We start from the raw sequence: 26,607 nt of genomic DNA, 5'->3' as shown, positions 1-26,607 counted from the left end.
CAGACGGCACCACCACGAGGGTGCGTTTGATACCGATAACCCGGGGGGGGGGGTCTTTAAAAGTAGTCGGGGCCCGGCCTTTAACGTGCGGCGAGGCGCATTGTAGCACCATCTGATGATGCAAAGTCATGGTTGGATGGCTCGACGCCTCCGATTGGAATGCAGGTGCATTGCCTGGCATTCCACAGCGGGGACGCAGCGTTCCCAGTGTGCGGGGACACAAACACGCAAGTCATGGCTGAGAAACGCAATCAATGCATCGCTGTGGACAGTTAAGATCTGTTTTGGGTTTTTTTTTTTTGGTTGCTACTTTGGTGTGTGAAGGGAGATTTGTCTTTTTCTTTACTATAAAAAGATATACAACTGATTTTTTCTGTCCAAACTGTCCAGATGTCAAATGTCCAAATATAAAATTAGGGAAACACATGAGCGCCAATGGGTTAAAAAAAAAAAAAAAAATTAAAAATAAGGAAATAATCATGACCGGTCACAGATTTATAAATAAAACAATCAGCTCTAAACTGTTGTGTGTTTTTTTTTCTCCAGTTTTTTGGTTTGTCACCTGCGGAACGTTTCTGGCCAACAGCTCCTTGTCCTAATAAGTCTCTTTCCAACCGAGAGTCTAAACAGTCTCTCTCCAACGTGGCGAATGTCTCCAGTGGACCGAAAAGGAGGAGAGCCACGGAAATGAACCAGTCCCAAGTCCTCACGTGGCAAAAGGCAGCAGGCGACAGCGTTGTCTTCTTCAGCCGTCACCGCTTGTGCAAAAAATAAATAAAAATAATCATCCCATCCCACTTGTCCTTCATTTCAGGCCTGTGGTTCAGCTCCAGCTGTCGGAGGCGGACCCCCTCCTGGTGATGGCTTTGAGGGGGCTGCGGGACGCAGAGGAGACCCTCTTGTTCCAGCGAACTGGAGGGACGAGAAGAAAGAGACACATTGGGCGATGAGTCAGTGGCGAACGCCGGCGTTTAAATGTTAGCTGTGAACATCCGACCCGCCGGCACTAGTTCTTCTTCTTCTTCTTCAAAAAAAAAAGGTAGCTAGCGTAAAAAAGAACAGCCAACCACAGTTGGTGGTGTTCACATGATGACTCCACGTCAAGCTATTGATCAAATGACTAAAAAGTATTCTCTTAAAGTGGATATATTCACCTTTTCCCAGACTGCCAGGCAGCGTGGAGCTCTTGGCGAGGGCGGGGGGGTTCGTCGTCGTCGTGGGTTTCGTCTTACTCTTCGCCTTCGTCGTCGTCGTCGTCGTCTCCTTCGCCGCCGCCGCCCATTTCCATTTCCCCTTCCCCTTGGCCTTGGCCTCGGCGGGCTGCAGCGTGGCCGAGCCGCCCGTCTGCAGGTCGCTGAGCGCCCGCTGGAAGGAGAGCGCCAGGCACGCCGTCATGTCCCGCGCCCGCTCCGCCCGGCTGCACCAGAACACGCGGCACTGCAGCTGCTGGCCCTGGTGCTTGCAGATGTACAGGAAGACGTTGGGCCGGGCCGAGTCGGCGGCGCAGTACGCGATGTCCTGCAGGTACGTCTTGGTGAGCTGGCGGCCCGTGCTCAGCTCCTTGACCTCGACGTAGCGCGGCCGCACCACCAGGGCGTGGTCTTTGCCCAGGCTCTTGCCGCCGCCGCCGCCGCCGCCGTCCAGCAGGCGGCCGATGGCGTCCTGGGCCTGCTCCCGGTCCAGGGAGAAGATCTTCTCCGTGCCCAGGTAGTGGACCTTGAAGAGGGGGTCGCCGTGGGACAGCGACTCGGTGCGGTCGCGGCGAAAGCGGCGCCGCAGCGCGGCGGGGGAGTTCTTCAGGGTCTGCATGAGGTGGAACGCGCCGAGCGACATGCCGCGCTTCGGGCTCGGCTCGGGGGGGGTCTGGGCCTCACCGCTTCCTTCTGCCGAGGTGCAGCCGCTGGTTTTATCTGAAGGAGACGCAGAACGATTGAGCGTGACACACACAAAAAAACAAAAAAACAAAGTGCAGTCAGCACAACATGTGTCCCGCCAAACAGGATCAGTGACCTCCGGGGGAGGGAGAAACAGTCCGTGCAGCCATTAAATCATTTACCGCCGGGTTGGGCTTTTGTCTCCACCGACAACCCGACGAGCCGCAAAGACGGCGCTATTAAAACTAATCACAGGTGCACACTTTAGACTCGACCCAATTACAGGCGCCGTTACCATCGCACGTGTTATGCAACGTTCCACATCTGGCCCCCCCCATTGTCTCCCATCCTATGAAGCTGTGCGTTTTCTCCATTGTGACCGACTTTATTTTTTAACCGCCCCCCCCTTTCTCTTTTCTTGGCCAGTCTTTCAAAAAAGGCCCAGCTCCTCAGAAGTGAGCTGCAAAGAGAAACCACCGACTGTTCTGGGGTGGCGACCATTGTTAGTCGAACCCCCCCCCCCCTCCCGGGGGCAGGAAACAGCTTTGCACCCCCTCCAGAAAAATATTTCTCCTACAAACAATGGCATGTTTCTGCGAGTGTGTCACAGCACAAAAGGAGATACAAGTTGACCGAGACCTGTGGCATGCACATGTGCAGTTACACAACTGTCAAAACACACACACACATCAAACCAAGGCCACTGTACATTACTGATGTTCTCACTCACTGGACACATGAGCTCATTAACGAAACAATCAAACTCTACATCCGGGTACGGGGTCACGAAGTAACTTCAGTTATCTTTCACGTGCAATAGAGTTGCGGAGTCCATCGTGTAGCACACACACGAGTATTTCTGCTTATTTTTAAACTTCAAGCCAAACATTAGGTGGACACATTCATACATTAAACGTAGCATTGGATAAACCATTTTTGGTTAAATAAAAATGTATGAAGCTAGAAACTTTTTTTTTTTTTTTACCTTATGTTCAACGTACGCGTGTGCCGAATTTACTAACGAAGACCCAGAGGTTAGACTTTAATTTAAAACTTTCAGCGTGTCTCTCGGCGAACGACTTTCCACACAAAAAAAACCCCCACTTCATTATTTCAAACAATGATTCAATCTTTATAGCTCAAAACGCGCCGTTCAAATCGTACTTTGTACTTTTCAAAAAAAGGCGTCTTACCTGGCGACAGTCTCATGCAAACGCCGTCCTCGTGCGTCTCAGGTGAACGGGCGGAGTTTCCGGGGGGGGGGCTGTCTTTGAACGCACCGCTCAGGTGGAGGTCCGCGCGTGGGGGGGGGGAAGGAGAAGCGATCAAAGGAGCCGTCGGTGGGCGCGAGCTTCGAGCCGTTCGGTTGACGGAGGCGGTTTTATGTGCGGACTGAACCGTGCTCTCCCTTCCCTCTGCCTTGTGCTCTTCTTGTTCCCTCCCCCCTTTTTCTGTCCCTCCCCCTTTTCTCTCTCGACCTGTGCGCCTTTCAGAGAGATTTACGCCACAGCTCTTTTATTTACATAATCACACGTCCCCCCCTTTATCACAGTTCAATGTGACATGAAGAGGGTTTAGGATTGTTTCAGTCAACACATCCCTCACCGAGTGACATTATTATAAACCATACTATAAAGTTTTAGTTTCGGGGTGGGGGGGGGGGGGTCAATCAATCTGTTCATGATTTAAAAGAGTAGCCTATTTGTTGAACAGATCCCAACAAATGATAGCACTTAAATTGTACCTATAATGGCACTTTTCTATAACATGTTTTGAAACTGCTTATTTGATGAAAAATGTACTTTCTTGTTACTTGTTCTTCTGAGTTTGTGTCTCTATGTGGAAATGCACTTATTGTACGTCGCTTTGGATAAAAGCGTCAGCTAAATGACATGTGATGTAATGTAATCCCACTCAGCCATCAATCAATCAAGGGCTTCATCAATAGTTATCATTTCATCACTAATTGAGTGAATTTCAATGGCACACTATGTTGTCTTGCGTGGACTGTGTGGAAAAAACATAAACGGTTCCATGTGTGCATGCGTGTGTGATTCTGCGTGTGTGTGTGTGTGTGTGTGTGTGTGTGTGTGTGTGTGTGTGTGACGCAGGGAAACAGTAGGGCCCCTGTTCCTTCTGGGTTTTTGGCCCGACAACAGTGAAGTTGCGAAAAACGTCACGCGGGCCTCGGTGCCGGCGAGGACACACTGGAGCTATTCTCGGGAGGGGGGCGGGGCGCCGGTGACATAATGGGGCGCCTCAGACGGGGCGACACCCGCCCTGGCCGGACGCGCCTCGCGGCGTGACGAGGCAGGGCGGCGGGGAGCGGGGCTGGGGGGGTGCAGCTGTGGCTTCTGGCAGCCGGGGACGCCGTTGGTTCAATCCCCCCCCCCCATTAAAGCTTTCGCTGTGTCCCCAGTTCGGCTCGGGGTAGGGTAGCGACGGACCACAAGACACTCGAACAGCTATATTGCATCATCTTTAGGGCAAATGTTCCCGCCGGACACCAATGTTCATCAGGTGATACCTGTGTTAATTTGCACCTGTGTTGCTGGCTTTGTTGCTTTTCCTAAAGCAATTAGCATATAAACAGCCATCAATCTCCTCGATGAGCCAACTCAACTTGCCCCATTTCTTTGGGTTCAGGTTCAGTAGGTCGGTGCTCAGACACACCCCGGCTGCTCAGAAAGCTAATTGGCGGCCTCAAAAGGTCTCGGCGGCGACTGAAACCCGGCAAGTTTCTAATCCTCTCGGGGAGGTGCTCACAAGTCACGACGGGGGGGGGGGGGGGGGGGGGGGGAGACAAAAGGCAAATCTACAACACCTCATGATCAAAGACGACGCAGCCGAGCCGCAAAGGAAACGAGGGGATTTGGAGGAACTTTTAGAAGATGGGAGATGGCAATGAGAGGCGCTCGGTGGTGATTAGATTAGCTCTGGATATACAGTAGTTAATGTTATCTGGGTTTGCTCGCCACACTCACGGGGGTCGTGACCTCTGCTCTAGTCGCAGCTATTGCGCGAAGCGGGGCAAAACCGTGACATTTTAAGGAAGTAAATTAAGCTCCGAACCCTCCCGGGTTGAAATGTTTTATGACCAGTTCTCTTTTTCCAAACGGCTGTAAATCACATGTAAACGTGTGGGTCAATGGTGGAGCGCAGTGTTGCGGTTTACTATCACAGGGTCCAATGCAAGCAACAAAAAAAAACCACCCACTAAACAATCCGTCTCCGGCACCATTACAACCAGTGCTCTAAATCCCATGAACCGTATCAATAACATGGCTATTCCCGGAGCTGTCAATCACGTTTTAACCGCTGAATAAAGGTCAAAACAAAACCAAAAATGTTAGCATGCTAACACAACTCAGATGTTAGCGTGTTGACATTAGCATTTAGCTTCATTCATACTGTATATCTTGAATACATATTGCACATATTCATATAAATCCCAGACTATATTTCTCCAATGAAAAGAATATAATAATAGAACATTGTGTTCAATCCGGTAGACTCATTATTGTACCTCATCAAGATTTAATAACTGCATTGCTGTTTAATTGTGGCACGTCTTGTGCTACCTGTCTCATGCTAAGGACACGCTAATCATCCTCATTATCATCAATTAAGTCGTCCACGGTCTCAACATTCCTGTTACACCATCCTGACACCTGGGCATGTAGTCGGAGCAGCTTTTGTGCTTATTCGCCTGCCTGGTAAACACACACCTGGACACCCAGCGGTCCCAGTGGGGCCTCCAGGTGAGTGAGGACGTTTTTAGTGAGGACGTTTGAGTGAGGACGTCGAGATATGACATGAACGCTGGCTGCTAATGGAGTAAAAACACAAACCGGAGGAGTGTGTGAAATGTTCTGTTTTAAGTCTTTTTAACGCCGGCTGAGGTGTCCGTCAAACCAAAGTAAGAATAGGAGAAGTAACACCCCCCCCCCCCCTCCACTCCCCCTGAATGGGGACCATATCTAGTCAAATTCAAGACATCACCCGCTCTGAGGCCACACCTCCCAGAACGAGTACAACAGGCCTTGTGGTTTCACAGAAGGAAAACGGGTACTCAGATGACAAGTGTTGGTGGGGGGCGGGGGGGCGGATGTAGTGAGTAGTGAGGTTTTCCTGTTATTTGTCGATATTCAAAGGAATCAAATCTGAGGAAATGAGCGAAGGGGGGGGGGTCTGCCACATTTGATAAGAATTTAAGCGTCAATTCCCAGTCGCAGTGCGCAACCCTCATGGAGGCTTGATTGACACTTGGAGAACCTGCATGGACTCACACACACGTCCAATTTCTTCCCCCTCAAGTCCAAGCCTTGATGTCTACAGGCGTTCCGATTTCCTCAGGATGTGCTCCTGTGTGTTGGGATGCGCTTTACGTGCCTCTCACAAGCTGCCGCTCCTGTGCCTTTTTGCGGGGTTCCTGATAATAATTTCAAACAAGTACATTCTTTTTCCTTTGGTTTGCTTTTTTTCATCTCCATTACCTTCCGCCCCACAAACTGATCGGCTACTGTTAGCATGCTAAATTAAGGAGCTAAGCAAAGTGGACAACATCCATGCTAAACACCAGAATAATCAACGTAGATGTACTGAGTATGTTAGCATGCTAACATTAGCATTAAGCACAGCTGAGGCCGCACAGGCTTTCGTTGTGTTTCACTGATGCATCAACAACAAACTGTTATTAGACTGGATGTTATTGTGAATAAAAAACGGCTCGCCCGTGTGTTGACCTGCACATGGGCACGACGGCTTGACTTTTTCACAGAAGCACGAAGGAAAACTACTCAAAATGTTTGCAGTGGCAACAGCGTCCGAAGTAATTCTGTATTGTCTGTAAATTTCCGTTAACCCCCCCGTGGTCGCCTGCCCTCGAGGCCCAAACGGGGCAGAGAGTGCATCAGATGCACAGACCCGGGATCACAAAGGGAAGCCTGGAGGGTTTTTTTTTTATCAGTGGTTTAGAAATATATATCATGTCTTTTTTTATTTGAGTTGTGAGAGTAAATGACCCCGCACTTAAAAACACGGATGCGATCTTTACTGGCAATTTACAGAAAGTGAAGTGTGCCTCTTTTTCCGGGAACGTTTCACTGGACACTGCCTTTGGAGCAGCGCCAGGATTTAAAAAAAAACAAAAAAACAACTTCTCTCTTTTCCTTACAGGAAAGCCGGTCGGGCTATTTGTCTCGCCCCGAAAAACGTACCCGAAGGGTTATTGTTTAATGATAAATTACCGCCTTTTCCCACTTGGCCTGAAGTCTCACGGCGAGCGGACCAAGTGAGCGCCTCCTTCGCAGAAATCGCATGACTCAGGTTGAAAAACAGAAAAGGCCAGAAGGCCCCGACGAGCGGCCCTCAGGAGGCCTTATAAGGACCCGTGTGTGGGGGGGGGTGACAGCGCGCTTGCTTTTCTCCCCTCTAGTTATCTTTACAGGAGGGTTGCGTCAGTCAACTGATGAGCTAATTTCCTTGCCTTTTCTCAGCAGGCCCGAGCTAACTGGTCAGGCTTCAAGTGTAACAACACGAGCCAAGGGCGCCAGACAGGAGGAAGTGCTTCGTCTGGAGGGGGGGGGGGGGGGGTGGGAGTTCCTTAAATCACCAGGCTGACTTTGGACTTGTACTGTAATTCTCATAAAAGAACCTTGATTCGCGTGATTCACTAGCTGCCGAGAGACAAACACATTGAAACACATTGAGGAGCATCCCGAAACAGAAGGTATCAAACAAGCGGGCCGGGGGGGGGGCACGACGAAGGCCCCCCCCAATGTGGTGCAACCAGGCCGAATGGCGACTATGCAAACGCTCCCCGGAGAAGCCATTCATTCCAATCTCATTGTTAACCGAGAGGAAAACAGGTTTTTTTCTTAGAACGCATTAAATTGATTTTGCGCCATTGTTCACTAACAAGGGGAACATCTTCGGAAACCCGTACTTCCGAAAGAAAGGGGACACTTCAAAGAAGCGGTAAAAAGGTCACACTTTCGGTTGTTTTACTGGTCCAACTCGTATAATTAAGCTGTGTGCGAGTGGACTAAAAATAGTTTTGGCACCGTGCAGTAAATCATAACCATGCGATTGCAGCGTTTCCTCCGGTGGTCACATGCGTTCCCGGGGTGAGCTATTCGGGATACAGTAGAACACGAGGCCTTGTGCCGCGCTTTGCGTTCGCGTCCACTAATTCGCCGCCGCTAAGATAACTTCGCAGGGGCCCCCTTGTTTTGAAGCGAAACTCCAAAAGTCCCAAAAATGGAATTTAATGGAAGCCGAGGGCGGAGATGTCGGGCCCCGAAATTCCTTCATTGTTTTGACTGTATTTCGACCGGCTCTTACTTTGTCCGCCGCTTCTTCGACTCTTTTATAGAAATTCGTCAATTGCGGCGTTGACTGCCTTGTTGTGGAAATGCTGCGGAGCCCGGGGACCAATCAGAAATCTAGACTAAACAGGAAGAGGAGGCGGCTTCCTGTCCAAACCCTGAAGGGGGGGGGGGGGACACAATTATCACTGAATCTGTCCTTCTCAAAGAGAAAAACAATAGCTCGATCAAAAAAACAAAAACAAAAAAAAAAAATCAAAAGCAGCCGGTGGAAGTATTTGGATGTCACAAAAACTCCGTCATTGACGCTTGATCACAACTTGGCTGCGAAGTTTGCTTCCAAATGCGCCCTCGAACAGTCACACACAGAAGGCCGACACAGGGATCTATTCAGAGGCGTGAATAACCTCAGCGCTGTGTGTAACGAGGGGGGGGGCGGAATGGACGCGGCGGCGGCGCGATTGGGGGGGGGGCATTGAACCGGTTCTTCAAAAGTCACAGTAGCAACAGAACAAAAAAAAAGAGAAAAGGTCATCAACGTTTGAGCAGCTGGTGCAATAAATCCCAGACTTTCGTAGGATGACGTAACCCCGGGGGAGGATGGGGGGGGGGGGGTGATGGCGTCGTTCGCGTCATTTTTTGCGGCCCGCCGAATGTGGGCCTTCACTCTGAAACCGCCTGTGGCTTCTCCTGCGGCGTTCATCAGATGTGAACCCCCCCTCCCTCCCTCCCTCCGCCCCCCCCCCCCCCCCCCCACTCCTCCCACTAGTCCACTGACTAATACAGTGTTTTTACTGCTTCCAGCCACCTGTGAGGCCTGCAGTGCGTCTGTGAAAGCGCTTTCGTTCTCTCTCTCGTGCGCACGTCACCGGCTGGCTGATGCAAAACGGGGGGGGGGGGGGGGGGGCAGAGCTCTGGTTGCTCGTGCTTGCGTCGTATGGAAAGGGGGCCATTAGTCAGCCTTAAAGGGCCCCCGCCGCCGCCCCTGCCGTGGCTATAAATAGCCCTTTAATAGCCACACACACACACACAGGCGGATTTTTCAGGAGAAAGCTGGATACGGGGCATCTGAAGCGGGCCCAGCGAACCCCCCCCCCCCCCCACTTCATTTCCTCCCCACCCTGCGCTCTGCAGAATGCCGTGTTCTGTTTGAAACGCTCGTGAGTGTATTTTTAGCCCCGAAGGCTCGCCGCATTCTTCTATTCATACAGAGATTCATGAACACCCCTGTGTGTGTGTGTGTGTGTGTGTATGCGGGATAAAAGTCAGACCCAAAGCGCTTCTTAATTAGGATTTTTTTCCATTAAACATCAAACTCTGAATCCTTCATCAATTATTAAGGCTCAAGTCAGACTTTGAACATGGCTAAACATCATCGCTGGACTCTTAGGCCGAAGGGCCGAGGCTTTGAGAGGACATGAAACAATACATCTGCATGGGTAGTTCACACTGGAAAAAATAAATAAAATAAAAAACACTGTCCGGGTGGGTCGACTTTGGCTGTTCCCCGACTTCAAAGCTGCATCCTGAGACGAAGACGTGAATGAAAATGCAAATCCTGAAGGTTTTTTTTAGTTATTTATTTATTTTGGGCCTGACCTCAGCTTCTGCCTGCGGAGATGGAAAGTTTAATTTTTTCCCAGGTGCCTCAAGGGTAAAAACAGCTCTCCGCGTAATCACAACATCAACATGAACCAGCACCAGCATGCCACCCCTGTTTGTTTGTGCTGTCAATAGACAAATAAAAAAGGATTTCAGACTCAAAAAGGACCATAAACTGAATCGTGACTTATGTTTAATTAATGTCAAATGTCAAAATTTAGCAGCTGATATCAGAGGATCAGTGAGATATTTTCTGACTCAAAGGGGTGAATGCTTGAGTAAGAAAAAGTCATTTCACGTCATCCATTCCGTATATAACTACGAAATATCGGGTGCTTTTATCCATATTACATCAATAGTCACCCACTTATTTGTGTACTTCGTTGTGAGTGATTCATTAAATCATGCGGCTACTATCCTCCCTTCCTCTCTCGGTTCCTCATCCCAGCGCTCCGGTCGGTGGGGACGCGCCGTCATGTCCCACGAGAAACGTCATAACTCCATGAGGTCGGTGAAATTCACACTTTGATGACATGTCCACAGTGTGCGTCATCACGGGCCGTTTGAACTAAATATAACCTCTGCGGTGTGGAACAAACTAACTAAGTGAAATCCAGCTTGGTTATGATTGTTTCTGGAATTAATAAATAACAATGAAATGTATGTATGATGTTTATGTGTGAAGTTCATCAACAGCTAATTTGCTATAAATGGCATGGGGGGGGGGGGGCTCTGCTGCTTTAATTACGCTCAAGAGCAAGGATTCTTTCCAGAGATATCATGTACAATAGTTGTATTTTGTATGCACTCATATAAATAAATGAAAATGATTAATTTAGCCTACTGAACACAACGTTTTCAAGCTTCTGTACGTTGAAGAGTTGAACTCCAGTCTAATACGTTACTAGGGCCCCCTAGAGGCCACAGTGTGCATTACGCCCCCATTTCTAACGTGTTTTTTTTGTGTTAATTGTAAAGATTATCCAGAGGACAAATCAAAGGGTATTATTCATTTTGGTATGAATGTTCTGTGCAAATTTGATTTGAGCAATGGAGAAAAACCTGATGACGCAACCAGGAAGTCCACCCCCCCCTCCCCTCGCGTCCGGTCGTTGCAGGACCCGGCCCGCGCAGACCGCCAAGGCTGGGCCCTCCCGAGGCTGCCGAGCAAGAAATGAGACACGGCCAAGGAGGCGTCTAAACGCATACCCAGTGCCCTCGCTTCCGGTGGGAGGTTCGCTCTGAGCCGGTGGCATCGTGGGGGTTTTGCGTCGAGGAGCCGGTGACCTCCGCAGTCCTTTCCCCGTCCGGACCGATCCGCCAGCATCTCGACGCCGTCGTACCTTCACACAACATGGACTTCTCGATCCGCGCAGCCAACGTGGAGGACTGCAAGGACGTCGCGCGGATGATCCTGGTGAGCCCCCCTTTTTTTTGTATGTCATTTATTCGCAGCGCGCACGCATGCGCAGTGTGCACTCATGTAATATACTGACACGATCTAAGGACACTTTGTTGATATTTCCGATGTCGGAAGCCCGCTGAGTGACGTAGTGTTCTTCTGCACAGGAGTTGGCCGAATATGAGAAAGTGGCGGACCAGGTGAAAGTCACGCAGAGAGGTAAGGGGGGGGAGAGACACACAGACATATAGCAGGAAGACAGAAACATATGTATATATCTGTAGAAATTCAGTAGATTTAAATGATACAAACGTTGCAGAAGTGTAGTAATGTAACAGGTTATAATAGTAATATAATAGTATGTAACAGTAGTTCTGATCCACATCTATGTGAGGTGAATTCTCTGAATTCCTTTTGTGTGTTTCATGCGCAGACCTGGAGCAGGACGGCTTCTCCAAGAACCCGTTCTTCCACGGGATCGTCGCCGAGGTGTCAGAACAGCTCAAAACCAAAGACGGTGAGGAGGAGGAGGAGGAGGAGGAGGAGGAGCTGTGAGCACCCCGTGATGGTGCTCGAGTGATCCGCGACGTAACAGCAGGCGGTTTTATGGCCCGTCGTGACCTCGCTTTTTGGACTCTGTCCACACCTCTGACATGCAGCGTTTTCTTTTTTTTTTTTACTCCTTCTACGCAATTCTACACTGATCAATCCTTTACTTTGGGCTTGAGTCCCCCCCCCCCCCCCCCCCATGCTTAAAATGGGCTCGACCTGATGGTCGACATGCCTCAAATCGTCCTCCCACGTGTAAAAGCTTTGGTCGTGTCCCCCGTGAGATAATCAGAGGCCTAGCTCTCACTCTCTCACACACACACACACACACACACACACACACACCCCGTGTGGACTGACGTGCACTGGAGTGCCTTTTGAAGCCTGCGACCTGGGTTCGAAAGTCCATTCGCGAGCGTCGTGATCTCTGGTACATTCTGAACGGTTCTTTAGAGGAGCAAGATGTGACGCTGGTTGCTAGGTTACCAGGTTTGTCCGTCTCTGTCGGGCCTCTTTCCCGAAAACTACAGGCGCGAAGTGCAAAGAAACATTTCAATAAGTTGCATCAATTAGTGGTGTATATATATATAAAATGACTACGTTTCAAGTTGGTTCACATGTTTTCTGTTCCTTTTTATCTTCAGGCCACACAAAGATTGGGTACGCACTCTACTTTTACTCCTATAGCTCGTGGTCCGGCAGAGCCGTGTACATGGAGGATTTGTACGTGATGCCGAGTTCAGAGGTACGATGCACTTTGTGGCCAGGAGAAAAAAAAAAAGAAAAAAGAAGCTTTGACATAAAATAAAAATAGCTCTAAAGTGATTCTAAAGTAATTGATCTCTTTTCAGGGAAAGGCATCGGCAAAGCGCTCATGAGCAAGGTGGCTCAGGTGAGTAAAACACCGGGCCCCGATTTGACCTTCGGCCCCCGCAGCGTCGCTTCCCGTCCTCACGCCGCTTCCTTCCTTCCCTCCTTCCTTCCCTCCTTCCCTCCTTCAACCCGCAGCTGGGCCTGGCCGCCGGCTGCAGCCAGCTCAACTTCACCGTCCTGGACTGGAACAAACCGTCCCTGGACTTCTACCTCAGCCAGGGCAGCGTGGACGTCACCGCCAGCATGGGCTACCACTGCATGCGCTGCGAGGGCGAGGCGCTGCAGCACCTGGCCCAGCCGTAGGCCGCCGCCAGGGTGTGTGTGGGGGGGGGGGGGGGGGGGGGGGGGCGGCGGATCAGGTCGCTCAATGCAGGGAAAAGAGCGCCCCCCCCCTCCCCCCCCCCCCGTTCCAAACACGATGACAATCGTTAGGCCGACTTCTCGGATCATTGAAGTAATTGACTGTTTGTTGGGGCTGTCCCCTCCCCCCCCCCTCCTCTGGTTACCCCTTGTTAACACGCTTCCTAAGCTCTCACGCTAGCGCAAAAACAAATATGCAGCTCCCCGTGGGGGAGACTGAACGTGCACTCTTAATCTTCGCACAAAAGTTAACAAAAGCAGGCCTGAAGCTGAAATTGAACCGTCGGATTCTATTAGCTGTGAGCTAGCATTAGCAAACGGGTTATTTTTTATACTGCATATTAGAATATATTCATGCACAAAATCAACACAAGTTCCTTTCATGTGGTGTTGTCGTGTTATTACGTAGTGTGTGTATATATATATGATGTATTTTAAAAAATACATCCGAAGTATCGGTCTTCCGCAGCTTGTTGCACGCAGCCATGTACCTGCTGTGCCTTTTTTTCGGAGTCAAGGCGGCAGTTTTAAGTATTGGAATGGGGGGGGCCGTCCACGCGCAATACGTCTTAATAGTACTACCGAGGCACTGAAATCCGTGTTTTGTGTCCTCGCGTCTCGTGACATGTTTTTGACCCGTTTGATCAGATGAGTCTTAACACAATAATCATCTAAAAAAAAATGACACTTTTTCTTTTTTCTTTGCACAAAATTCCACAACAACCTTATGCATCACAAAGCCAAGAGGAACTATACATTTCATGGTATGACTGGTCAGAGAGAGTGATTTTTTTTTTTTTTTTTTTGCTGTGTCATCCCCTTAAATTTACTACAAACTTTGGCAACAGCACCGAAGAGTCCCCTCTCCCCCCCTCGTCGACCCGAGTGCCGTGAAGCTGTCGTGATGCACAATGTGCAACCATTTGCACCGTTTCCTTCCCTTTATCTGCTCCGCGGGCTACCTTTGTGCTCTAAATGATGATGTGCAGGTAAAGGATTGCAGGAAGACAATTGTGGAAACTCAATGCAACGCAACCCCTCTGGAGCCGTTTCAAAGAAAGAAGCCTGAAATCCTGAGATAAATGATCCATCTGGTGGAATTTAGGCAAATCAAAGTCTTGGACCGGGCTCAGTCTGTGTCTTTGAACCTGGCCTGCTGAAATGAAAAAGGGAGCATAATTCAGGCCTGCATTTCTGTTTCATATCCAGTCCAATTTAAAATAAATAAATAGAGTGCTTTCTGTATCATTTCCAGCAATTTAATGAAAAACAGACTCGAGTTTTGGGTTATATTTAGTTGTTTCTTTTCCATCACTCTAAACAAGTAATAACCACGGACTCTTCTCCGTCGCTTGTGTATTTTGCATTTTTCATTTGATACTTTGTTTACAACAACTTAATCCTCAGGATATTTGGCGTTTGTGCGCTTCTGCTTCGCTGTGCAAAAAAAAAAAAAAATCCAGCTCACCCGGAACATTAAGAGTGTTTCATCTTTCACCGAGAGAAACATCAGAGCTTAGCTCCAGGTATACTTTGGACCCCCTCGGCCTAAAGCCTCTCCCGTTACATTTGATCTGCAGTCATGCTACGAGGAGAGTGCATGCTCAACAAAGAGTAAGGGGATGCTTAGGACCTTTCACGCCTGCAACGTCCCCCCCCCCCCCATCTTTTGAACACCACACAACCTTGTTCCCGGCGTGGATTCCCTACGCGGCGTCAGTGCCCGAGTCCTTTCAAATGTTTGCAATAAGTGAAGATGATTCAGGGTTTAATGTGCGTGCGAGTGCTGCACGGTGATAGGGAAACGGTGGCTTGAGTTGTCAGAGAGAAGCCTCGGGTCGGGTGTGTGTGTGTAAACCGGTGCTCATAACTGGAATTGTTTCTCGTGATGTGTCGTCCCAAACGCCACGTGGCGTCACTGATGTGTTCCTGCGTCTCGCCGTTCCAGAACCCCCCGATGCAGTAGACGTCTAAAGCCGTGTTACAGTTAGACCTAGAACGTGCATGAAAAAAGCCTTCCTGTTGTCACCTGTTCTTGAAAACCAAGTGTGTTCTCCTGTATTCTTGTGACACTAAAAGAATAAAACCTCAGACTGCAGCTAACAGAGGCTCCAGTGTGTCAATTCCAAAGTATTCACATTTGGAGAAATTCCAACATACAAATGTATAATATGAGCCCGGAGAAAGGGCCAATTAGGCAGTTACGCTGCACTTGACCTGCAGAGGGCGCGCTAACACCTCCTGTTCTTCAATCCCCATGGAATGTTCAAATAGCGACGTAGGTCGGAGATGATCCGCGGACATACACATGTATGACACATGTATGATGCATGTATGATACATGCATCATACATGTGTCATACATGCACACAACGTCTTCAAATACAATCAAACGCAACCGCAGGAGCACTATTTAACAAGCCGCGATCAGGAATGAGGAAATGGTCCCTGTGCGTTGGACAGATGGAAGAAATATGCACATTTATGATGTCTGAAAGCTTGTATTCCATTTATGAGATGAACCATCTTTGAGTCGTGCGCGGCGGCGCCCCCGCGCGGCCACGGGAGGGACGGTCACACGCGTGACTGGCACGCATTGCCAAGGGCGTGCAAGAGTTGATGAGGAGCGACTCGAGCTGCGGAGGAAGCCCCGCGGCGCTGCGTCCCGTTCTTCTCCTCCTCCTCCTCCTCCTCCTCCTCCTCCTCCTCCTCCTCCTCCTCCTCCTCACGCGCACCTCGCTCTGCTTTGCCCCGCGGATGCACGCTGGCACCACGGCCCCGGCGCGCGGAAAGTTCACCTCCAAGTGCGTGCCCCCAGCTGGCTGTTTAAAGGGAAGACAAGAACGCTGAGTCAATCGGCGGTGCTGCGTGCGTGCGTGCGTGTGTGCGCAGCCACACACACACACACACACACACACATCGGAGGGACTCCGCGGGAATGAAGCCGGAGGAGCGTGGGTCTCGGACGTGAAGGGGACGCGGAGCGGAGAGAAACAGCGGGGACCGCGCGCACACAGACATGCATCGGCTTCTGCAGCGGAGGAGCGTGCGCCGGCTGCGGGTCGTCTGGGCTTCCCTCGCCCTGGTGGCGCTCTCCCTGGCGGCGTGCAGCGCGCTCTTCACGGCGTGGACCTGGCGGCAGACGCGCGACCTGTCGCAGTCCTTCAGGATGCTGCAGGACCGCGTGGAGCAGGTTTGTGAGGGGGTTGGGTGGGTGGGTGGGGGGGGGGGGCGACTTCGACGAAACGCGAGCCGACAAACGGAGAGCGGACCCAGACGCCGCCGTGCACGAGCAGCTCGCGACACAAATATTTACACGCCCGCAACTATCGCAGACCTTCAAGTGTTATGTAACTTTTTTTTACATTTTTGTTTGGGGGGGGCTGCGGTTATAGGAATCTGCGCGCGGGGGGGGGTATAGAAAAAATGCAATTCGCCCCCCCCCCCCTCCTCACACATACTCTATTATACTGCACCGTTTCTCTGCTTGGCACTTTTATTGCTTACCAATAAGTGCAGTCACACACACACACACACACACACACACGGCCCTCCTCCCACCGCCATGTTTAATTACCCTGGGGCCAATTGGGCTCCCGTTTTTTATCTGGATTTCCTGGAAGGCCTCGGCTCGTTGGCGTGCGAGGGGCCCTTTGTGACCGGCCGAAGGGCCTCGAGGCGAAAACAAAGTGTGTCAAGTGTAAAAAGCCTTTTTTTTTTCGCCGCTTCTCGTGCACGACGTCGGGGTCGCTCCCAACTTCAGCGATTCAATCTCATGCATGGTTCGGTTTTGAGTGTGTGTGTGTGTGTGTGTGACTCCACACAACCTGACTGGGGGGGGGGGGGGGGGGGGGTGGGGGGGGGGGGGGGGGTGGTGTTGCATCACACGAGAAAATGAACATCTCTGCCAAAAGGGAGTCGATGGAATCTCTTCTGGTTTCAAGTTTGCGGTATTTACAAAACCAGGTGGCACTGGATCGGAGAGCAGGAGGACAGGTTGGCTGTGTATCCTGTTGACAGACCCGCACGCGCGCGCACACACACACACGCACACACACACACACGCATATCCCAAAATTGGACACGTGGAGTGTTGATGCTGGAGCCTTTCCCAAGGGGCCCCCCGTTCTGTCCATTTGACCGCGGGCCAAGTCGCTGATGAGAGCCAGTGAGTGCGCGTCTGGAGAGCGAAGAGCGGCTCGCTGCCTCCATTTCCACAGTGGCAGTAAATTTAGACTTTCACTGAGCCCACCCCCCCCCCCCTATACCCCCTTACCCCCCCCCCCCCAGCCAAGATTTGGAAACTTTCCTTTAGAGTTAAAGATGACAGAAATGCAAACCAAAGACGTTCCGTGTCGCAACCCGTCTCTGAGGAAGTGGACCTCTTCTAAAAAGGACGAAGCCTGTTTATGTGACCAAAGTCAGTTTTTTAATGGTTCTTTCTTTCTTTCTTTCTTTACCCCCCCCCCCTCTCTCTTCTTTTAACAGGTCAATACCCAGAGGAAGGCCATTGTTCAGCTCATCCTGGAGAAGAGAGAGCTGCTGGTGGGACAGCGAGTGAAGAGAGACGGTATTTTCAATATCCAGTGGCTTACTTCGCCCACCCCCCCTCCCCCCCCCATAACAAAACGAATCACCACAGAGAGAGAGAGAGAAGGTTTAACACACACGCTTGGCCACGGGCCACTCTGGTCGAGGCACAAACCCGCTGCTAAAAGTTGATGCAGGAAGAAGAAGAAGAAGAAGCTGGATGCTTGTTTCAGAAATTACAGGTCTGACCAGAACGGGCCCAGGAATGAAGAGAGAGAGGGGGGGGGGGAGGAGCAAAAAAAAAAGCCCAGCTGGAGCAGCGAGAGCGAGGCCTTGTTGCACGCTTTTGGGCAATGAAATAGCATTTTTCTTTTCCTTTTTTTTTTTTCTTTCTCTTTTCTTCTTTTTCTCCCCCCTCGACGCGGCTCTGATTTGTTGTGAAAGCGGTGATATCTGATGACCTATCATTGGCGTATTTATAGCCCGCCCCCGCCCCCGCGCACACCCCGCGCACGCTTGCATCACTGTCACCATTGTCCGCTCCTCGGCTTCCCCCTCGCCGAATTTCGACCAAGGGGCCTCTCACTGGGACGGCAGCACAAAAAACCACACGGATATCCGCGCCGATGTCAGCGATATCCCACGTATCCAGAAACGCAATTAGAGGTGTTCAGAAAGTTGGTTGGGGTGGGGGGGGAAGCCCAAGCAGCTTTTTCCAGTTTGTGGAAGGCCGGTGACTGACAGGAAACCGGCGCCGGCCCCCGAGGCCTCACGCGCCCCCCCCCCCCCCCTCCATCTTCCCCCCCGCCGCAGAGCCGGTCCCGAATCGGCAGGGTCACCCACCTGCGAGTGGTTTTAGCGGAGACTTAATATTCCCGCACAGCGTGTGTGTGTGTTTGGGCCGCACAGTGTTTCGGCTCGTATCTGCGTCTGAAATCACTCCCCCCCCCCCCCCCCCCGCGCGACGACCACGAAGCTAAAATAAACCTGGAGTAACCAGAGAGCCTTTTTCTAGCGCTTTGTGTTATTTATTGTATTTATCCGAGCCGTGGCTGTCGGTTCACTCTGTTCTTAATCAACTCCTAGCAGCCAAAGACCCTTTTTGACCCCCCCCCCCCCCTCTGGCATTTCATCTCTCTTATTCTCGTCCCGAGCCACATTTAATGCGTCTCACTTATCCGCTGCCCGTCACGTCTTCGCCCTCTCCATCCTCCTCCATCCTCCTCCATCCTCCTCCATCCATCCTCCATCCATCCTCCACTCTGGGTTTCTCTGTGTGTTCTAGATGACTGCGACCAGCTGGCACGAACATTAGCCACCACAGGCATTTATAAAAAATAAAAAAAAATCCCCCAAAAAAAAGAAGAAAGAGAAAAAACGCTTTTGACCTAAAATAACACTTTGAGGGAAATATTTCGAAGCACGTGACAGGAAATCCTTTGCCCATCTGTTTCAAGAAAAACAAAACAAAGAGCCTGAAACCAACACGCCGAGGTGGATGCACGCGGGTGCGCTTGTTTTTACCTTCCGCCCGCTCATGCTCTTGTCTCTCCTTGCCTTTTTCGAAAAAAAAGGGGGGGCGCCGCGAGGGAGGAATGGGAACGGAAAGAAAGCGGCGTCTCATTTCGAGAGTAAGTGGCTTGACAGATCCCCCCCACCCCCTCCCCTCCCCTCACCCTCACCCCCTCCCCCCCCCTCCCCCCCCTCCCTCCCTCCCTCGCCGTCTCGTGTAGCATCTGCTGAAGTGGTTTTCAATCACATACCCGCGATGTGATTGAGCTCGTAAAAATCTTAATTGACTTTCCTCTTTTCTCCCCCTTTTCCCCCCAATAACCCGAAACGTCCCCTCTGCTTTCCGCCAGTAACCAAAGTCTCCTCTCAGCAAGGTAAGGCTCATAAAAATGAGGGCTGGAGAGATCCCTGTGAGGTTTTCGTCTGTGAGGTGATTCACCGTGTGTGTGTGCGCGTGTGTGTGTGTGTGTGTGTCAGTGGAGAGGGAGGTGTGATAAAGGGCTGGGAGGAGAGGACGTTGAATATGAGTAAAGCGGTGAGGTACAACAAGGAGGAAGGCACCTTCACCGTGGAGAAGGCGGGCGTCTACTTCCTGTTCTGCCAGGTGAGTTCGTTGCCCCCCGGTGGAGGCACCGGGCCCTCGTCTTGTCTTTGACCTTTGACCTTTGCTAGTCCTTCGCTCCTGATTAACTTTTGGCTCCCGGAGGCGAAGTGGTTCAGCAGAGACGCCACACCACAAAAAAAAGGGGCTTTTATTTTGTACTGCGGCCATTTAGTGGTACGCGAGTTCGATGTATCAGGTTTTAGGGTACTAGCCCCCCCTCCGTCCGAAGGCCGTCACCCTCTCCCCCCCCCCCCCTGTCTCCCCAGGTGTTGTTCAACGAGCAGCAGTCCCAGTACGTGAAGCTGGACGTGGTGACGAGGGGCCTGAGGCCCCAGAAGCTGCAGTGCCTGGAGGGCTACGGGACGACCCCCTCCGCCGGCCCCCACCGCTTCCACTTCCTGAAGCCCTGCCAGGTGTCCGGCCTGCTGCGGCTGGACCGCGGCGCCGAGCTGCAGGCCGTCACGGGCTCCGCCTTCCGGCTGCACACCCTGGGCGACCCCGCGGCCTCGCTGCACGTCTTCAGCATCTTCAAGGTCAACTGAGGGGGGGGCGACCCGGACGCCAGATCTTCTTCGTCTTCTGCCCCCCCCCCCTGAAAAAATGGTCAAAACGAAAAAATGACCTTGATATGAAAGACGACCCGGACATTCGTGGAAGTTGTGGAATTCATTTTTTATTTTTGTTACCCCGAGGTGCTGTTTTTCGGCAACGCACAGACACTCCCGTTGCCCCCCCCTTGCCCCCCCCCCCCCCCCCGGGCCTGCGCCCGTCTTTAATGCGGCCAAAGCACCTTCCACTCTCTCTCTCTCTCTATACACCACCCCCCCCCCCCGGGTGCCTCCAGGAGCCGAGAGCACCCCCTCGACACTATAACGCCGGTTGTCGACACTATTTTATACGTGTGTGAATCATATGATCGATGTGTGTGTGTGTGTGTGAAGTCTTTTTTTTTTTTTTTGTAACATTTTGTATTGCGCTTCGCACATATTTTACCTTTCTGAAATTTCAAACGACGGCGAAAGATGTGAATCTTTTTCTAAAAAGGTTGATTTTTGAGTGCGGGGGTTATGGGCTCTACTTTGCTCAGCAAGGTTCAAAGGTTAAAATATAGCTTTGCCTCTGTTCCCACATTACGACGCCTTTATCCAAAGCGACTCACAATAAGTGCATTAAGTGCAAAAGTGACGTTAAATATTACACTGTTTTTGTATTGGAAAACAAGATCATTGAGCATGTTGGTCCTCTGATCACCATGACAACGTCAACGTGCGTACGTTTCCGCAGGTATAATGTTTACAATGTTTGCCGCCTTATGTTAGCATGTTAGCTTTGCCCGTTAGCACTTTGGCCTGTAGGTGACTCTTAATTGAATAGTTTCCTAAAGAAGGGAACAAAAAACGGCTCATAAACACAATTACTTTTCATTTATAAGGGTCGTAAACATTTCGATGACCTGGCAGACAACGGGAGGAACGAGGCTTAAAGTCCAAATGAAACCCGATCCTCATGGAATGAGGCGCCTTCTTCACTTTTCAAAATTCCTTCCATTTTCCTCGCGTGCCGCTGCTTTCTGTGATATTCCCCCGCTACAACGCAAACAGGGTGTATTTCCGGCAGCGGGTTCAGAACTCCCACTCTTGTTTATAAGTAGTTTTTTGTGGACGAAACCGCACCGGGTTCCTCCTCAGCACTTTACTGCAGCGAGCGAGGCGTCCATGTTTTATATATCGGGGGAAAAAAAATGGCCGATTTTGAAACCTCGGCGTTATCGTCATGTGCGATTTCCTCACTGTTTTTTCTCTTCTTCCTCTTTGTGTGTCTCTCAGCCTCCACTACCACAATCAGCCCCCCCACCCCCCCCCCCACCCCCCCGCCGCCTCCTGCACCTCATGTTTCCCTGTCAGCACCACCCAGTAACACACATACATGCACACACACACACACACACACACACTCGAGCAGCCAGCTCTGCTTTCACTTCCTAAAAAGTCACACACACACACTTTCTGCTGAAATTCCTATTTTTCTATATGTCAAAGTTCTTCATCACATCTCGTGGAGTCTTGTGAAGACGTTTTTATGCAATGTCGGGGCTTTTTTTGATTTTTTTTTTTTTCCATCATAACTGTTGAATGAACTTTTTGTGTTCCTTCAAACTTTGATACATGAAAAACAGCTTGTGTGCCTCCAAAAAAAAAGAAAGAAAAAGAAGTGAGCAAATGTTGATTGGATGGGTTTTTATAATAAATTTAGAGCTGATTTAAAGCGGATTGACATTTGTGGAGTGTGTGAGAAGTCGCTTGGTTTGAACAAAGCCCAAAGAGGAGTAATTATAGAACCGAGATAACAGTAAACAGAGTGACTCTTAACTCTTGATCATCATGAATCACCACCCATCTGCTGCTCATGGTCATGGTTTAAGTGTCTGTGTGTGCGTGTGTGTGTGTGTGTGTGAAGAGGAGACGCTGAGTCACTGCACATCGTCATCATCATCATCATCATCATCAGCGGATTGACGGCAATTATTGGTCTCCGAAGACGGCTGTTTTTCTGAATGGACCAAAATATGAGTAGGAGTACACATTTTGTGTGCGTATACAGGCTTTTTCAAGCTGCGTTTACTTGAGTGGATCCAATTCGATGGAATGAAATCAAACTGCACACACACCATCCTTTCGGCCCGGTGTCAGGTGGGATATTTGAGATGAAGGATTACAACTAATTGGTGTAAGTATGCTAACTAGCAGTTGGAAAAATGAATAAATCCTCTTTTTATAAAGGAAAAGGTTCAAATGAAACCTCTTGCCGGCGGGTTGAGCTGTGATTAGCATGAATACAACTTTTTTATATACATTTTTTAATGCTAGCATGTTAGCATTCGCTAATTAGGACTGAACCCTGAAGTATTTGGGTTAAAAACGCAACCAAAGACAGAAGAATAAAGCTTATTTTTGTGTTGATCTTTTAGTACTGCAGCTACACTTAAACAGTATGTACAACAGGAAACCCACTTCCTCATCACAACACTTTTTGAACTTTGAACCCCCCCCCTCCCTCCCCTCCCAACGAAAACACACACAGTTCTTTATCATTTTATTCCGTTTTATTACAAACAACAAAAAGAAAGAATGAAAAAGAAAAAAAGATCAACATGTTTCGCCGCCACTCATCATTTGATCGGCACCACTACGTACAGTGACACAAGGTAACCAGAACTGAACAGAACACATCTGGGGGGAGGACAGAGAAGGGGGGGGGGGGAAAGAGCTAAGTGCTTTTAACGTTTTTTAAGTTAAGGGGCAGCAGAAACACGTTCGTATGAAACAGAATTTGTGAAATGGCCTCGGACTATTTCCTGGGGAAGGTCAACGTAAAATGTCCACTGCATTAAACTAACTCCTACAGTCGCTACTGTTTTTTTGTTTTTTTTTAAGGGTTGACATCAGGTTCTTAAATTCAGTTCCATGACTTTACATTTGTTCAGCTACGTTTAAGGCGTTTTTTTTTTTAATGGCCGCGGCATATAAAATGGATTTCCCCACAGCCTTGGGTTTCCCTCGAGATAATAGCAGTGTTTTTACTGGGGTAAGATAGAATACATTTCCTCTCTGCTCATAGAAGCATTTAGGGTTACACATGGCCTATTTTATATATATATATATATATATATATATATATATATATACGTATATGTCCTTTACAAGCCCCCAGATTGTTTTCCTTGTGATACGTCTACCTCTGAAGTTAGCTCAACTTCTTCGTTCTCCCGTAATTATAGTTCGGACATGGCGGAGCGTCTCTTTCATGGTGTGTCCCCCCCCCCCCCCCCCGTTACCAAAAAAAAAAAAAAAAGACAAAAAAACCCCCAAACGTCTGTTTTGGTAGAAGCTTTTTTTCTCAAATAGCAACAAGCGAGAACAACAGCAACATCGACAATACTTTGAATCGTGAGAGTAAAAACACAAGAAAAACACGAATGGGGCGTTTAAATATGCAAAGTATATCACAGGGTTTTGTGGAAGGAAATACAAACTTTTTTTTTGGGGGGGGGGGGGGGTCGTCAAGAGGAGCGTTCAGGGTGACGGACGGGTTTTAATAACACTGACTTGCCTATGAAAAGGTTATAAACATTCATATGAGGTTTCTGAAAAAATAGCATCACAACCCCCCCCACCCCCCCCCCCCCCCTCCCCCCTACTCCCCCCCCCTTAAAAAGACCTCAAAGCTCTTTACACAAACTGGTGACCCGGCGGCAAATAAGTACTGTGGTCAAAAAAAAGCCGCGGGGCTGAGAAAGCGCATCGAAACCGGCGCCATCTTTCTCTCCTCCTTCCTTTTCCGGCGAGACGGCGTTATTGTGATTAGCGCATGCTTCAGGAGGGGGGGGGGGCGCGGGGGGGGGGAGGGGGTGGAGTGTTTTAACATGCAGCTGGAGGAGGAGGAGGAGGGGGAGGAAGCTTACATGGCTTTATTGTTGGGATCTATATGTTTCTAGGATTGAGGTGGGTTCAGCGTTGTGTCTGTGTGTGTGTGTGTGTGTGTGTGTGTGTGTGTGTGTGCGTGCGTGTGCGTGTGTGTGTAGATGAGGTTAGAAGCATCCCAAGAGGAGGGGGCCCGTGTGAAGAGGCACACACTCCACACGTATGAGGAGTATAATGGTTTGAGGCAGACTAGAAAGGGTCACGTGAAGTTGTGAGACACTTATGTGCTGCGGGTGCGTGTCTGTCGGTGCGTTTGTGTGCGCAAAACGTGTGTGCGATTGGAGTTCTGAGGGGGTGTACCGGTCCACGACGTTTTAGAGGACTTGCCCTTAATGAAGCACAATCTCAAGTCAATGTGTTTTAATACTGGATGTGTGGCGCAACGCTCTGACCGCACCACGATAACAGATGTCTCTCTCTGAGTGTGTGTGTGTGTGTGTGTGTGCGTGTGTGTGCGTGTGTGTGCGTGCGTCTAGTCGTCGATGCAGATGACCTCTCCGCTGCGCTGCTCCCGCCGGTTGACGAGCAGCTCGGCTTCCCGCTCCTTCTTCACGGACATGGGGGGCCCGTTCAGCGCTGCGGGGGGGACAGAGCGAGTGATGTCAGTGGAACCAATGCACGACTCTATTGTACTAATATATACTACTGGTATACTACTACTACTACTACTGCTACTAGTACTACTGCTACTGCTACTGCTACTACTGCTACTGCTACTGCTGCTACTACTACTACCGCTACTACTACTACTGGTACTACTACTACTGGTACTACTACTACTGGTACTACTACTACTGCTACTACTACTACTGGTACTACTACTACTGCTACTTCTACTACTACCACTACTACTACTACTGATACTACTACTGCTACTTCTACTACTACTGCTGCTACTTCTACTACTACTACTACTACTTCTACTACTACTGCTTCTTGTACTGCTACTGCTACTGCTACTACTACTACTACTGCCACTACTCCTACTTCTACTGCTACTGCTACTACTGCTACTACTACTGCTACTGCTACTACTAATACTACTGCTACCACTACTCCTACTTCTACTACTGCTACTGCTACTACTACTGCTACTACTGCTACTACTACTGCTACTACTTCTACTACTACTACTACTTCTACTGCTACCACTACTCCTACTTCTACTACTGCTACTGCTACTACTGCTACTACTACTGCTACTACTACTGCTACTACTTCTACTACTACTACTACTACTACTGCTACTGCTACTGCTACTGCTACTACTACTCCTACTGCTACCACTACTCCTACTACTGCTACTCCTACTGCTACTACTGCTACTACTGCTACTACTTCTACTACTACTACTACTACTTCTACTACTACTGCTTCTTGTACTGCTACTGCTACTGCTACTACTACTACTACTGCCACTACTCCTACTTCTACTGCTACTGCTACTACTGCTACTACTACTGCTACTGCTACTACTAATACTACTGCTACCACTACTCCTACTTCTACTACTGCTACTGCTACTACTACTGCTACTACTGCTACTACTACTGCTACTACTTCTACTACTACTACTACTTCTACTGCTACCACTACTCCTACTTCTACTACTGCTACTGCTACTACTGCTACTACTACTGCTACTACTACTGCTACTACTTCTACTACTACTACTACTACTACTGCTACTGCTACTGCTACTACTACTCCTACTGCTACCACTACTCCTACTACTGCTACTCCTACTGCTACTACTGCTACTACTGCTACTACTTCTACTACTACTACTACTACTCCTACTTCTACTGCTCCTACTACTATCCTTTGTTCTGTGGATGTTTCCAAGTAGTCACAGTAGATACAGATGCAGCACAATGAGGGTTTTATTCTATATCTGACCATCCCACAGAGGTCAAAGGTGCATCTTCTGATTATTTCTTTGTGAAAGTGTTTATCTGTTTTTACTCTGATAGATTGAGAAAAACAGGAGGATAAAATGGGACTGAAATTGAATAACTGACTTTTTAAAATCCGGGTGGGATTTTTAATGTTTTCCACTGACACTCGATATTATTTTACGACCCTCTTTGGGAAATCTAAATCTTTCCCCCCGTGGAGCTGACAAGGCGGGATGAGAAGAAAAGGAAGTCCTCCTTTTCAAAAAGAGAAAAAAAGAAGAAATGGGACCCTGCCAATCATCTGCAGTGTCCCTCACTTGTAAAGCACTTTGATCATCTTTATAATGAGCAAGTTACAGCATCACTGTTGACCTGGGGAGGAGCGAGGCCTGCAACGAGCAAAACACACACACACACACACACAGGCACACGAGGTCACACACTCATCTACACAAAATGAACTCTTTTCCACTGGAGCGCGCAGCTGGAACCGGAGAGGATCGGATCATGAATCTTCCCCCCCTGTGGGACGGCCACGAATAGACTCTTAAGCAGAGCGCACTTCTCTCTCACCCGCGCCACGGGGAAACACA

General features: G+C 49.6%; 4 protein-coding genes across 4 annotated transcripts in view; 2 read left to right on the top strand and 2 right to left on the bottom strand.

Moving 5' to 3' along the window:
* Nucleotides 1–282: 282 nt before the first annotated feature.
* On the bottom strand, nt 283–3,262 carry si:dkey-19b23.8 (uncharacterized). Its single transcript, XM_037480871.2, has 3 exons — nt 3,068–3,262; nt 1,155–1,910; nt 283–912 (listed from the first exon to the last, which is right to left on the bottom strand). The coding sequence occupies exons 1-3, from the start codon at nt 3,081–3,083 to the stop codon at nt 824–826; spliced, it is 861 nt and encodes a 286-aa protein (XP_037336768.2). The 5' UTR covers nt 3,084–3,262; the 3' UTR covers nt 283–823.
* Nucleotides 3,263–10,925: 7,663 nt separating this feature from the next.
* sat2a.1 (spermidine/spermine N1-acetyltransferase family member 2a, tandem duplicate 1) lies at nt 10,926–12,976 on the top strand. The gene is made up of 6 exons (XM_062561209.1): nt 10,926–11,222; nt 11,375–11,426; nt 11,641–11,724; nt 12,401–12,493; nt 12,590–12,648; nt 12,765–12,976. Exons 1-6 carry the CDS (start codon nt 11,160–11,162, stop codon nt 12,930–12,932), a joined length of 519 nt encoding a protein of 172 aa, XP_062417193.1. The 5' UTR covers nt 10,926–11,159; the 3' UTR covers nt 12,933–12,976.
* Nucleotides 12,977–13,040: 64 nt separating this feature from the next.
* On the top strand, nt 13,041–21,905 carry tnfsf12 (TNF superfamily member 12). Its single transcript, XM_062560848.1, has 5 exons — nt 13,041–16,182; nt 17,478–17,559; nt 19,094–19,150; nt 19,382–19,635; nt 19,902–21,905. The coding sequence occupies exons 1-5, from the start codon at nt 16,009–16,011 to the stop codon at nt 20,175–20,177; spliced, it is 843 nt and encodes a 280-aa protein (XP_062416832.1). The 5' UTR covers nt 13,041–16,008; the 3' UTR covers nt 20,178–21,905.
* Nucleotides 21,906–24,039: 2,134 nt separating this feature from the next.
* Nucleotides 24,040–26,607, bottom strand: part of chd3 (chromodomain helicase DNA binding protein 3) — a 21,973-nt gene continuing 19,405 nt past the window's right edge. The window contains 1 exon segment of the mRNA XM_062560847.1: nt 24,040–24,692. Coding sequence (XP_062416831.1) covers nt 24,589–24,692 — 104 coding nt within the window. The 3' untranslated portion in view covers nt 24,040–24,588.

This window comes from Pungitius pungitius, chromosome 1, assembly GCF_949316345.1.
Source record: "Pungitius pungitius chromosome 1, fPunPun2.1, whole genome shotgun sequence".
In the NCBI taxonomy this organism is placed as follows: domain Eukaryota; kingdom Metazoa; phylum Chordata; class Actinopteri; order Perciformes; family Gasterosteidae; genus Pungitius; species Pungitius pungitius.
Note: the sequence above shows the minus strand (reverse complement) of the source record. Positions and strands in the feature narration are given on the sequence as shown.